At 37.8% G+C, this 14,349-nt stretch overlaps 2 protein-coding genes across 12 annotated transcripts in view; both read right to left on the bottom strand.

Moving 5' to 3' along the window:
* Positions 1-12,832, bottom strand: part of ZNF571 (zinc finger protein 571) — a 70,196-nt gene extending 57,364 nt beyond the window's left edge. Inside the window, exon 1 of the mRNA XM_035283445.3 lies at positions 12,788-12,832. The gene's annotated coding sequence lies outside the window, so the exon portion shown is untranslated. The remainder of the gene's footprint in view (positions 1-12,787) is intronic.
* ZFP30 (ZFP30 zinc finger protein) overlaps positions 8,819-14,349 on the bottom strand; it is a 28,125-nt gene continuing 22,594 nt past the window's right edge. For 7 of the 11 annotated variants that reach the window (XM_008987857.6, XM_035283437.3, XM_078358896.1 and 4 more), the window contains 2 exons: positions 11,686-12,915; positions 8,819-9,100 (listed from right to left, as the gene is read on the bottom strand). In XM_008987857.6, the coding sequence (XP_008986105.3) occupies positions 8,961-9,100; positions 11,686-12,915 (1,370 nt within the window). In that variant the 3' untranslated portion in view covers positions 8,819-8,960. 11 annotated transcript variants of the gene reach the window in all.

Raw genomic sequence — 14,349 nt, 5'->3', positions numbered from 1 at the left:
CTTTGGGAGGCCAAGGCCGGTGGATCACGAGGTCAGGAGATTGAGATCAGCCTGACCAACATGGTGAAACCCCGTCTCTACTAAAAATACAGAAAGAATTAGCTGGACATGGTGGTGCGTGCCTATAATCTCAGCTACTCAGGAGGCTGAGCCAGGAGAATCACTTCAACCCGGGAGGCGGAGGTTGCAGTGAGCCGAGATCATGCCACTGCACTCCAGCCTGGCAATTGAGACTCCGTCTCGAAAGAAAGAAAATGCTCCGAGACACAGAAACAAAGAATACATTCTATAATGAACACCCATTTTACCCTCTACCTAGATTTGAAAATGTATAACTTTGCTTTGTTTTCCTATAAAAATTTTTTGCTATACCATTTGAGAGTTAACTTATAAACATCACGTCATTTTGCACCTAAATCAGTTTGTATCTCTTAAAATGGTAACACATATAACCAAAGTACTAAAATCACACCCTAAAACTTAACAATTCCATAGAATATTATGATATCCATATCATGTTGAAATTTCCATAATTGTTCCAAGAATATATTTCATAGACATTTAACAAGGATTTACTCTCAGGATCACACATTGTAACATTTTGGCTGTTCTGTCACTTTTAAACGGAACTATCCCTCATCTTTGTTTCATCTTATTGGCTTTTAGAAGAGTCCATCACAGTTGTCTTAGAATAGCCTGGAGTCTGGGTTTGTCTATTTTATTTCTGTTTAATATTGTTCCTCTTTCTCCTCTGTCTCCAAACGGAGACTTAAACAGTAGCTTGATTTGCTTCTGGTCATACATTGTTAGCAAGAACACTTCATAGGTATAATACAGTCTGTACACATAGGAGGCACATAATGGCAGGTTGTCCCTTTATTAGTGATGCTCCATTTGATCACTGGTTAAGGTAGTGACTGCCAGATCTCTCCATTGCAAAGGTATTCTATTTTCTTTGTAATGAGTAAGTAATTGGGTAATAATGTGCACCTCCTCTTACTAAACTTACAATCATCTACATATATAATACAAATCATGGATTAAACTGGAAATCAAAAGTTAAATATTGACTTAACAGAAAGCAGTGATATTGAAATGCCTACATATCGAAATTTGTAGGCTGTGACCAAGGCTCTATTCAGTGGTAAATTAACATCCCTTAATGCATACAGAAAACCACAATTCGGGGATAGGACATTTTGTTCTATGTATCCTCAGCACTATTGTGTGGCATAGGCCACACAGTTTAGCTGCACACGTGGTTAGGGGTCACCTAACCACCCAGTCCATTGCTCCCACTCCTGGCACTCAAGCAAGCCACCTGGAGGCCCAAGAATTGGCTACAGTGCCTCACACCTGTAATCCCAACACTCTGGGAGACTGACATGAGAGGAGCACTTGAGCCTGAGAGTTCAAGACCAGCATAGGCAACATGACAAGACCCCATCTATACAAAAAGAATTTGTTTTTTGAGACAGAGTTTCACTCTTGTTGCCCAGGCTGTAATGCAATGGTGCCATCTCAGCTCACCACAACCTCTGCCTCCTGGGCTCAAGCAATTCCCCTGCCTCAGCCTCGAGAGTAACTTGGATTATAGGCATGCGCCACCATGCCTGGCTAATTTTGTATTTTTTTTTTTAATTTTGTATTTTTAATAGAGACGGGGTTTCACCATGTTGGTCAGGCTGGCTTTGAACTCCCAACCTCAGGTGATCCGCCCACCTCAGCCTCCCAGAGTGCTGGGATTACAGGCATGAGACACCATTCCCCGCCACAAAAAGAATTTTTAATTAGCTGGGTGTGATGGCTCATGCCTGTAGTGCTAGCTATTCAGGAGGCTGAGATGAGAGGACTATTTGAGCCTGGGAAGTTGAGGCTGCAGTGAGCCATCATGGCATCACTGTACTCCAGCTTGGGTCAGACTGAAACCTTGTCTAAATACAAAAAATAAACAATCTGCCTGGACCCCTCTAACACCAGTGCCAGCATATGCTACTCTGGGACCAAAAGACAGGCATGCTCAGCCCGCTGCTGACAACACTGGGGCCTGAAGACTGGTCCATGTGGCTGGCATCCAAGTCCCAAGTAAAACTTCACCACGGCCTACACTGACAACAGTACCCTAAGCCACTGAGGAAGTCACAGAAACCAGTGATACTGTTTGTAGTTGAAGCAATCATACAGAGACTACACTACTTCATCCACCTAGAATCAAAGCCAAAGTGCCTATCTAACCAACACCACAGATACATCTTCAAGAAAAATTCCTCCCCTATGAAAGCAATTCAACACATTGGTGACTGTTACACCAGATGTGACGATATCCATGTAAGAACACAAGAAACATAAAAAAGCAAGAAAATATGACATAGCCAAGGAACACATTAATCCTCTAACAAAAGATTGCAACCCAAAAGAAATTTTTAAAATCTGAAAAAATAATTTAAAACATTTATCTTACTTTTATTTATTCACTTTGTAATGGGGTCTCACTCTGTCACCCAGGCAATCATGGTTCAATGCAGTTTCAAACTCCCAGTATCAAGTGGTCCTCCTACCTGAGCCTCTAGAATAGCTGGGACTACAGGCTCACATCACCACACTCTACCTTTTTTTTAAAAAAAATTAGAGACAAGGTTCTACTTATGTTGCCCAGGCTGGTCTTGAATTCCTGGGCTCAAGTGATTCTCTCCCCTCAGCCTCCCAAAGTGCTGAGATTACAGGTGTGCGCCACTCTACCCAACCAAAAATACTGATTTTAAAGAAGCTCAGTGGGATACAAGAGAATAATGAAAACAAATTAGAAAAACAAATTAGAAAAAACAAATTAGAAAAAAATTCAGGATATTAATGAGATATTTACCAAATAGATATCATTAAAAAAAATTCTGGAGGTGAAGAATTCATTGAATAAAATATAAAATACATTCAAAAGCTTCAACAATACACTAGATCAACCAGAAGAAAGAATCTCAGAACTTGACGACAAGTCTTTTGAAATTACCCTGTCAGACAAAAAAAAAAATTAATGAAGAAAACCTACATGACATATTTGGACACCATCATGAGAACAAATATTAGAATTTTAGATGTTCCAGGAGACAAAGAGAAAACAAGAGTTGGAAAACCTCTTTAATGAAATAATAGATGAAAATATCCCAAGTCTAGCAATTGAACATGCAGTTTCAGGAGGCTCAGAGATCTCAAAATAGACACAACTTAAAAAGATCTTGCCCAGGGACAGCAGGTCACACCTGTATTCCCAGCACTTTGAAAGGTCAAGATAGGAGGAATTCAAGACTAGCCTGGACAACACAGCAAGACTCTATCTCTACAAAAAATAAAATAATTAGCTGGGTATGGTGGCACATGTACATAGTCCTGGCTATGCAACAGGCTGAGATGGAAGGACTGCTTGAGCCCCCATTAGAGCTCAAGGCTGCAGTAAGCTAGGATCATGTCACTAACACCAGCCAGGGCCACAGACTAAGACCCTTCCTTTTTTTTTTTTAATTGTACTTTAGGTTCTGGGGTACATGTGCAGATCATACAGGATTGTTGCATAGGTACACACATGGCAATGTGGTTTGCTACCTCTAAGACGCTGTCTTTAAAATTAAAATTAAAAATTAAAAAAAATTAATTTCAAATATGATACAGGTAAGTTAAAAGAGAATAGGAAAGACACACCATAAAAACACTAACCATAAGAGTGGCATTACTAATATCAGAAAATGCCAGTTTCAAAGAAAATCAGAACAGATTGTAAAATTATACAAAATTATGAAAAGGGCCTGGTACAGTGGCTCATGCCTGTAATTCCCACACTTTGGGAAGATGAGGTGGGCGAATCACTTGAGGTCAGGAGTTTGAGACCAGCCTGGTCAATATGGCAAAACCCTGTCTCTACTGAAAATACAAAAATTAGCCAGGCATGGTAGCACACGCTTATAATCCCAGCTACTAGGGAGGCTGAGGTAGTAGAATGGCTTGAACCCAGGGGGCAGAGATTGCAGTGAGCCCTCAAAAAAAAATTATAAAAAGATCAATTCACCAAGAAAACATAATAATCCTAAATGCTATGCCACATATATCAGAGTTTCAAAATACACGAAGCAAAAGCTATCAGAAAGGGAAGGAGAAACAGGAAACTCATTATAGTTGAGAACTTTAATACATCTCTCTCAACAATTGGGAATGCTTTCAAAGTTATAAAGCGCCTGGGAGGGGGATGTAGGGAACAAATCAATGGTGCTGTCATGAAAATGCAGCCTCAGGGAAAAGATGAAGCCAACGTTTATTCTTTCTGTGAAACAGCAGGGCTTCTACCAATCTGTCATTTTTCCACAGCAGCCTCTTAGGGAGCACAAGAAAGAGAAGAGTCTATGGTGTGTCTTTTGTTTCATTTAATGAACCCTAATAAAATTCACAGGATACACAGAGTTTTCAAGAGAATTGTACTACTTGATGTACTACAAGTTTGAGCTTACAGGGCAGCAACACTATAAAGTGAAAAAGGACCTTTGGATTCCCAAATGTCTATAAATATGAAAGTAGTACTCAGTTGTAAACATGGCCTACTTTTTATGAAGAAAAGAAAAACTCAGCGTGACGCAGAACCAAAAGATCAGATGGCAGGGCAAGAGCCATAGAAAATCATTTCCAAGGAACTCTAATCAAGGAGCTGGTTATGTGCGCCTAGCCAGATTTCAGAATTGTTACAGATTAGCAATTTCCTTCAACTGTTTTACTTATAAACCTTTTGAATCTGAATGCTTATTATTCTATACCTGTTCCACTACTGAATGTGGGTGTGTCAAGGAACTATAGATTGAAGTTAGTTCACAATATTGTGGATTGAAAGGGCTCATACTCAAAGGATTATATTCCAGGAATTGAACTGCAGGAGGCTTATCCACATATGGACTTAATTTTTTTTCTTTCCAACTTTTAGGTTCAGGGGGTACATGTAAAAGTGTGTTACATGGGTAAATTGTGTGTTGCAGGGGTTTGGTGTAGATTATTTCATCACCTAGGTAATAAGTGTAGTACCTAAGAGGTAGTTTTTTTATTCTCACCCTCCCATCCTCTACCCTTACTTAGTCCTGGTATCTACTGTTCCCTGCCTTGTGTACATGTGTACTCAATGTTTAGCTCCCACTTATAAGTGAGAACATGCTGGTTTTGGTTTTCTGTTCCTGTGTTAACTTGCTTAGAAGAATGGCCTTCAGCTCCATGTTGCTGCAAAGGATATTTTATTCTTTTTTGTAGCTGTGTAGTATTCCATATACATTTTATTTATTTAGCTAGATTTGATTTAGATAAGGTCCTAGACTTTAAATTGATGCTGTAATAGGATGAAATTTTGGAAGCCTGAGGGAAGCACATGAATGTATTTTCATGGTGCAGAATGTGAACGGTGGCTAGGAGGCAAAATGTGGCAGACTATATTTTTTAAGATGGATGCAACAATATTTCCCATCCCACATGGTCTTCCATAATATGTTCTTACCACTTTTCCATCAAGAGATGAACTCAAAATTCCCCTTCCTCTGAATTTGGGCTGGGTTTAAGTCTCACTAGTAACCATTAATATGCAGAAGTGATGCTGTCATACTTCCAAAGCTAGGTCAGAAAAAGCCAGCTTCCACCTGGTTCTCCTAGAATGTTCACTCCTGGGATGTCCATCTTGGAATAAACAAACATTCTGTGAAGAACCCATGACCATGTAGGTGTTCCTGCTGACAGTTTCAGCTAAGATTCGTATTTAAGTTGTCCAAGTCCAAAATTCAGGCATGAGAGAAAAGAAGCTTGGAAGTGGGTATTCCAGCCCTCCCTGGACTAGTCATTCAAATAATCCCAGCTGAGACTCCAAACATCATCAAGTAGAGATAAACCATCCCTGCTGTGTTCTCTCTGGACTTTTGACCCACAGAATCTACGAACATAATAACATTGTTGTCTCATGGCATGAAGTTTCGGGTGGCTTGTTATACAGCAATCATCAGAACACTTAAATCCTTCTCAAAAAGAACTCCTGGAAAGTTAGACCAAAAAGTAATAAAATGGCTTTTTAGAGGGAATTGATGGAACAGACTGTATGGGACACAAACTGATGCAACATTTCTCTGAGCACATTTTGTTTTATGGTTTTAATTTTAAAATCACGAAAACGTCATATAGTCTTTAAGAATAAAATTAAATCAGGCTGGGCGTGGTGGCTCACGTCTGTAATCCCAGCACTTTGGGAGGCCGAGGCGGGTGGATCACGAGGTCAAGAGATCAAGACCATCCTGGTCAACATGGTGAAACCCCGCCTCTACTAAAAATACTAAAAATTAGCTGGGCATGGTGGCGCATGCCTGTAATCCCAGCTACTCAGGAGGCTGAGGCAGGAGAATTGCCTGAACCCAGGAGGCTGAGGTTGCGGTGAGCCGAGATTGCGCCATTGCACTCCAGCCTGGGTAACAAGAGCAAAACTCCATCTCAGAAAAAAAATTATAAATTAAATTAAATCAACTAAAAATGGCAGTCCTTGAACACTGAAAGTAAACAAATCAATCTAGCTCCAAATCGGGTTGGTTAGAACTAAGTAATTTCACTCCACATTCTTAGTGAATTATATTTGAAGGACAAGAGTGATGCCAAGAAATCTTCAACTTCATTCAGCATTCATTTTTGGTGGTAATGCTGGTATTATGTTGTAAGTATTTTATACTGCTTATTTATAAATCATAGCACATACATTATTTCCTTGTTAAAAACCAACAAGATTTTCAGGGGAAAAGCAAAAGATGCAAGAATAAAATTAAACTTAAAAATAATGTGGTATTAAATTTGAACTCAAAGTATCAATATGAACACATAGTTTTTATTTTCATAAGTTAAAAAAACTTTTAATTGAACTACAACATACAGAAAAGTATAAAATGTACAACTCTATGAATTTTCACAAACTGACTACATCAGAATAATCAGCACCCAAATCAAGCAACAAAACATTACTAGCATCTACAGAAACCTCCCATTACTCTTTCCATCACTATCCCTCCTGCCATGTACCCCTTACCCCCCACATCCCCACCAGTATCCTGACTTCCAACTACATTAAAAAGTTCTAATTTTTTGTATTTCATATAATCATATAGTATGTCCTCTTTTACGTCTGGCTTCTTTGGCCCAACATTATGCTTTTGAGATTTATTTATTAGTCATAGGTTGTTCATTTCCATTGCAGAATAGTGCTGATTCAGAAACTTTTATTTCTGCAGAAAAGCAACAGTTCTATATTCCGAAAGCATAGAAGACTTTAGAACATGATGCCACATCCAGGGAAACATACCTCACATCCATCTTCCAATACAACTAACTACCTGGCTTAAGGCCTGAATTTTTCACCTTTGCCATCAGTTGTTTTGGTTACAGCAGTTATCTGCTAAAATGGGTTCATATCCCAAACATACTCACAGGCATTGAGAGTGAGTTACATGGTAAAGGGTGCTTCAGATACATTAAGTTAAAAAAAAATCAATGAAACTCTCATTACTTCATTATTTGAAGAAGCTTACATTTTATTTTCTTAAACTGATTAATTCTAATATGCAGTACTTAGTATGCTCATTTAACCACAGAATGCCTTCTAAAACTACCATCAAGCATTAGTGTTTCCTGGGAAATGGTTTCAAATGCTATCAAGTTGCACAGTCCATTTCAGACATGGAATATAATGATGTGATACAGTGAACATCACGACTTCCCAATTATGGCAGCATATACAGTTCATAATGGATGACTACAGTGAAATCACTGAAGTCTGATATAATCATTTATAAGAACTCAGTATTAATTTTGAGAAGGTAATTTTTTTTTTATTTTTGAGACAGAGTTTCGCTCTTGTTACCCAGGCTGGAGTGCAATGGCGCGATCTCGGCTCACAACAACCTCCGCCTCCTGGGTTCAGGCAATTCTCCTGCCTCAACCTCCTGAGTAGCTGGGATTACAGGCACGCGCCACCATGCCCAGCTAATTTTTTGTATTTTTAGTAGAGACGGGGTTTCACCATGTTGACCAGGATCGTTTCGATCTCTTGACCTCATGATCCACCCACCTTGGCCTCCCAAAGTGCTGGGATTACAGGTGTGAGCCACCGCGCCCAGCCCTTTAGAAGGTAATTTTAAAGTGTTGGATTATACTTTTACATACATAAAATTCATTCCATGCTTAATACACAGAAAGCTAAAAAAGAAAAGAAAATCAGCAAGAATTGAGATGACACTGGGCCTGAATCATACCTCTTTTACTATCATTATGATGTACTGAAGGTAGAATGCCAAGAGTCTAAATATATAACTGAAGTCAGATGGATCAGGTCCAAGATATTCCACATAAATGATTTTCTCTTCTATACTTAAATAAACTGTTGGATACAATTTGCCACAGAAATTAGAATTACTAGATTTTTCTTCATACAGAAAATATCTAGATTTTGGTTTTGCCAGCCTTCTTCATCTAGTTCTTATAATTAGTTTTAGGTTAGTCTTATAGAGTAATGGTGGAAACATTTGGCAATTACCAATCCTTCAAAGATTTTACTTGTTAAAAAAATAGATTATCATTCTCTCTGAGCCTACTCTCACTCAGGAGTCTGCCCGATTAAAAAAAAAAAGTCAGATCCTAAATTATTCTTTTAGAAAGCATATCTTCTAACTATCTTAATTTTTTTGGTGGGGGGACAACAGAGTTCTCTTGTTGCCCAGGCTGGAATACAATGGTGCGATCTCCACTGAAACCTCCACCTTTTTTTTTGGGTTCAAGCGATTCTCCTGCCTCAGCCTCCCGAGTACCTGGGATTATAGACATGCGCCACCACACCAGGCTAATTTTGTTTTTTAGTAGAGATGGGGTTTCTCCATGTTGGTCAGGCTAGTCTGGAACTCCTGACCTCAGGTGATCCATGCACCTCAGCCACCCAAAGTGCTGGGATTATGGGCATGAGTCACCACACTTGGCCTAGCCGTCTTAATTCTTCCTTTACTTGTTGGTCTACTCAGGCTTTCTTCAGCATGCGAAGTCAATTGGAGTATATTTTTTCCACGGAATTCTGGATTTTCACAATTTAAAAATACATGTATAGTGTATGTATAAATATATATACCTACACACTACACACACACACACACACACACACACACACACATATTACATATATACAGTATAGCAACTTATAACTTTAAAAATTCATAGCTGCTACTTTTATCATTCATATAGCCGTAGCTGTGTAATCTTTCATATTTCTATTCTGTGAAAAAAACTGCCCAGGTCTTGACTATGTTAGTATCCTTTAAAGAAACATACACAAAAAAGCCCTTTGGCTAACGTCTACTGTTTATTGTTTATGCCAGTGCTGACAATAGAAATATGTGAGCTACATATATAATTTTAAATTTTCCTGTAACACATTTTTAAAAAACAAAAAATAGTGATATTCATTTTAATGTATTTTATTTGAACCAATATGTCTAAAATATTTCAATATGTAGTCAATATGAAAAATTGAGATATTTAACTTTTTTTAAAATAACAAAGTCTTCAGAATCTTGTGTTTTACATTTAACACCATTTTAATTTGGATTAGCCATATGTCAGTGTTCAGTAACTCAACTTCAAGTGCTCAAAACGTTGCTAGTAATTATCAAATTAGACAGTGCAGGTCTAGTCCATTAATTTCCACATTAAGCAGTAGTAATTGCTTTATTTTACTCATTCTTTGAAGTGTGGGCTGAGTACAGTAGCTCACGCCTGTAATCCCAGCACTTTGGGAGGCCGAGGTAGGCAGATCACCTGAGGTCAGGAGTTCGAGACCAGCTTGGCCAACATGGTGAAACTCCATCTCTACTAAAAATACAAAAATTAGCCGGGCATGGTGGCACATGCCTGTAATCTCAGCTACTTGGGAGGGTGAGGCAGGAGAATGGGTTAAACCTGGGAGGTAGAGCTTGCAGTGAGCCAAGATCATACCACTGCACTCCAGCCTGGGTGACAGAGCAAGACTCTGTCTCAAAAAAAAAAAAAATACATACATATATATATATATATATATATATATATATGAAGTGAGTACCATGGGTACTATAATACAGAGATAGAGAGGTGAACTAAATAAAATGTGGGCACACAATTTTAACTTCCTGAAAACATTATAGTCATTGTCATGTAATTATAGCCATTATCATGTAATTATAGCCAATCCCAATGTGTAGAGCTTTGGCAACATCCACAAGTTTTAATATGTAGAAATTTAAAAAAATCATCTTAAATTGGTTATAACTTCATGGCTAATTTGATATTTAAAAGAACATCATGGAAAATTTTAAATACACAAAAGTAGAAAGAATAGCAAAAACAAAACAAAAACCATGTAACCAAGACTTAGGTTACCATCATTTCCCCAAACTTGAGATTCACCCTCATTTTTCTTTCGCATGAAAAGGACATTCGATACATTATCTCCTGTGTATAAACTTCAGAAATTCTCTCTAACAAACAGACTTTTACATAACCACAATGCTATTATCACACATAACAAAAAGTTTCCTATTATCTAATATTGTCAATATTCCCATTCTCCCAACTACTGTAAATATGTCTTCTTTTACATTTTGTTCAACTCATGATCTAAGTAAAAACCACTCTTTCATTGCATTTGATTGATGTCTCAAGTCTGTCAATACCTAAGAGTTCACCTTATTTCTTAAAATGCTATTTTATTGGTTAGGAAACCAGGTCATTCCTCTTGTAGAATTACTCTTATTTTAGACTTAATTGTTCCTTTTTGTGTCATGTAATTTACTCCTGCATTTCTTGAATTTTCTCTAAACTGGGAGTTAGATCTTGAGGCTTAAATTCAGGTTCAATATTTTTGGCAAGATGTGTATATCTTACTGTATCACATTAGGAGGCAAGTAATTTTTATTGTCTTTTTTGTGAAGTTAAGATTATCAGTTCAGATGTTGTCAGACTGATCTATTCACTGTAAAGTCCACAATCTTTCACTGAATGGTCTCAACCTCTAGATCCAGTATTTCATTATATATTTCACTATAGCTTTTATAATACCATTTTCTATTTCTATTATTCTTTCTGCATTCATTAGCCTGAAATTTTCTAATAAAGAACTTTACCTCATTAGCTTCTGTTGCCTTGAAATACAGTTCACGCAGGAAATGCAGACTAAACAATTTTCCTTTCATTTACACATTTTCAGAATGAGGTGGTTTCCTAGAAAACTCCATGTATATACTACACAGATGGAAGAATATGGAGATAATAATAGGTAAGATCAAAAGCTTTTCCATATTCACTCCTTTAATAAAGTTCGTTTTTAGGATGAATGTCCTAAAGTTTAACATAGTTTCAAAGGTGATGAAAGTTTTCTATATGTTCATTAACATATTCTTTCCTTTAAATAAAACTTCCTATGCTAAGTTAGTTTTGAGCATGAAGCAAAAGGGAGTCCTACATTGAAAAACCTTTCCTCTAGAATTTACTTCCTATGCTCAACATAAAATTCACAATGGAAGAGTTCTAATAATTATTAAGTTACATTATGAATTCGCTGATGGTAAGTAAGATGTGAATGCTGTCTAAATGCTTTTTTACATTCCTTACATTTGTATGGTTTCTCACCTGAATGAATTCTCTGATGTTGAATCAGTGATGAATGAAGTCTAAAGGACTTTCCACATTCCTTACAGTCATAGGGCTTTTCACCAGTATGAATACTTTGATGTTGAGTAAGTTGTGAAAGCAGTCTAAAAGTCTTCTCACATTCTTTACACTTATAGGGCTTCTCACCAAAATGAATACTCTGATGTTGAGTAAGCTGTGAGAACAGTCTAAATGCCTTCCCACATTCCTTACATTCATAAGGTTTCTCTCCAATGTGAATACCTTGATGTGAAATAAGTTCTGAGTAACGACGAAAGAACTTCTGACATTCCTTACATTCATAAGGTTTCTCACCAGTATGTATTCTCTGATGGAGAGTTAGATGATAGCCACGACTGAAAGTCTTCCCACATTCCTTACAATCATAAGGCTTCTCACCAGTGTGAATTCTCTGATGGAGAGTAAGTTGTTGCCGCACCCTAAAGGCCTTTCCACACTCCTTACATTCATAGGGTTTTTCACCAGTATGAAGTTTGTGATGTATTCGAAGGCCTGTACTACACAGAAAAGCCTGACCACATTCCTTACACTCATAGCACTTCTCAGCAGTGTTAAGTCTCTGATGGCGAGTAAGGTGTGCATACTGTCTAAAGGCCTTCCCACATTCCTTACATTCATAGGGTTTCTCACCAGTATGAATCCTTTGATGGAGATTAAGCTGTCCTCTAACTCTAAAGGCTTTCCCACATTCTTTACATTCATACGGCTTCTCACCAATATGAATTCTCTGATGTACTCGAAGGTCTGAGCCACATGTGAAGATCTTTCCACATTTTTTACATTCATAGAGTTTGTCAGAAGTATGAATTCTCTGATGTCGACTCAGGTGGGCACACTGTCTAAAGGCTTTTCCACATTCTTTACATTCATAGGGTTTCTCACCAGTATGAATTCTTTGATGGAAAGTAAGTTGTTGTCGTACTCTAAAAGCCTTCCCACATTCCCCACATTCGTAGGGTTTCTCTCTATTATGACTTTTCTGATACAGAGTAAGAGATGTGAGTTTTCTGTAAGTGGGCATTTTTTCAGAAGTGGCTTTTGTCACTTGTCTGAAACATACCTCATGAGGGCTTTCTTGTCCTTCAAGTCCACAGGTAATTCTTTCCATTACCTTCCACTGAGATAAATTCATTTCATAAATATCCTTTTCTTGAAATAACTTTTTAGTGTCATATCTGGATTCCAAATCTGAAAGAAAACAAGACCAAAGCATATTTTCCTGTTCTAGACAAATAAGCAAATAAAAAAATTTATAATAGAAATCAATGCCAAAAAAAAAGAAAGCCCAATTGAAGTAAATGAGCACAACGTATCTAAAATAGGTAATTTAAAAGAAGCTAAAAGGAAAATGATGACTTAAGACCAGATTATTTGGGTGGAGATCAAAGTTTGAGACTCCCCACTTAAATTTTTTAAGTTTTCTTTGCAATTAGAACAAAGAGCAAATACTTTATCCTGAGTAACATAGACTCTGTTTACCACAAGGGTATCAACTCAAGCCACTGTCCCCTTTGCTGTCCCTGACCCTATCATACTTGCCTCCTTTCTGCTCCTAGAATATGTCACAATCTTTTTTTTTTTTTTTTGAAATGGAGTCTCTGTTGCCCAGGCTGGAGTTCAGTGGCAGGATCTTGGCTCACTGTAACCTCCGCCTTCCAGGTTCAAGTGATTCTTCTGCTTCAGCCTTCCGAGTAGCTAGAATTACAGGAGTGCACCACCACAGTAAACTAACATATTTTTAGTAGAGATGCTAACATATTTTTAGTAGAGATGGGGTTTCTCCATGTCGGCCAGGCTGGTCTCAAACTCCTGACCTCAAGTGATCTTCCCACCTCAGCCTCCCAAAGTGCTGGCATTACAGTCATGATCCACTGCACCTGGCCCAATCTTTCCATTTCTTGGAGTTTTTCACTGGCTATCAAATCTCCCAGGAATCTTGACTTGGGTTTGCTTGGTTGGGTTTCTTTCATCTACCAGGTTTCATTTTAAAAATCAGAAAAATGATTCCTGCTGACTTCATGTAATATATATTATTTGTTTTCTATCCCAGTCATTTATTTTTTAATTTTTTTTAGATGGAGTCTTGGTCTGTCGCCCAGGCTCAAGTGCAGTGGTGTAATCTTGGCTCACTGCAATCTCTACTGGGGTTCAAGTGATTCTCATGTCTTAGTCTTCCAGGTAGCTGTTATTACAAGTGCCCACTGCCATGCCTGGCTAATTTCTGTATTTTTAGTAGAGAGGGAGTTTCAGAGTATTGGCCAGGCTAATTTCAAATTCCTGTTCACCCGCCTCAGCCCCCCATAGTGCTGGGACTACAGGTGTGAGCCACCATGCCCAGCTACTTATTTCTTCTTAACATTTTTCTCAATTATGTTGTTATTCATTAATTTCCCCATTTACTATTATCTTTATTTTCTTACTTTAAACTTCCCCAAGGGGAGAAACGATTTTTCACTCACCAGTGAATAAAGCCACAGTTCATGTTAACTGTGAATTAAATTCTCATAATTAGTTAACAATCATGGAATATGATGTCCTGCCTCCAATCTTAAACCTTACCATGGTAATTAAATATTCTCTTTTTATCACTTCCTATAGAGATGGGAAACAAGCACATCTAAG

This window comes from Callithrix jacchus, chromosome 22 (genome assembly GCF_049354715.1).
Source record: "Callithrix jacchus isolate 240 chromosome 22, calJac240_pri, whole genome shotgun sequence".
Lineage (NCBI taxonomy): Eukaryota > Metazoa > Chordata > Mammalia > Primates > Cebidae > Callithrix > Callithrix jacchus.
Note: the sequence above shows the minus strand (reverse complement) of the source record. Positions and strands in the feature narration are given on the sequence as shown.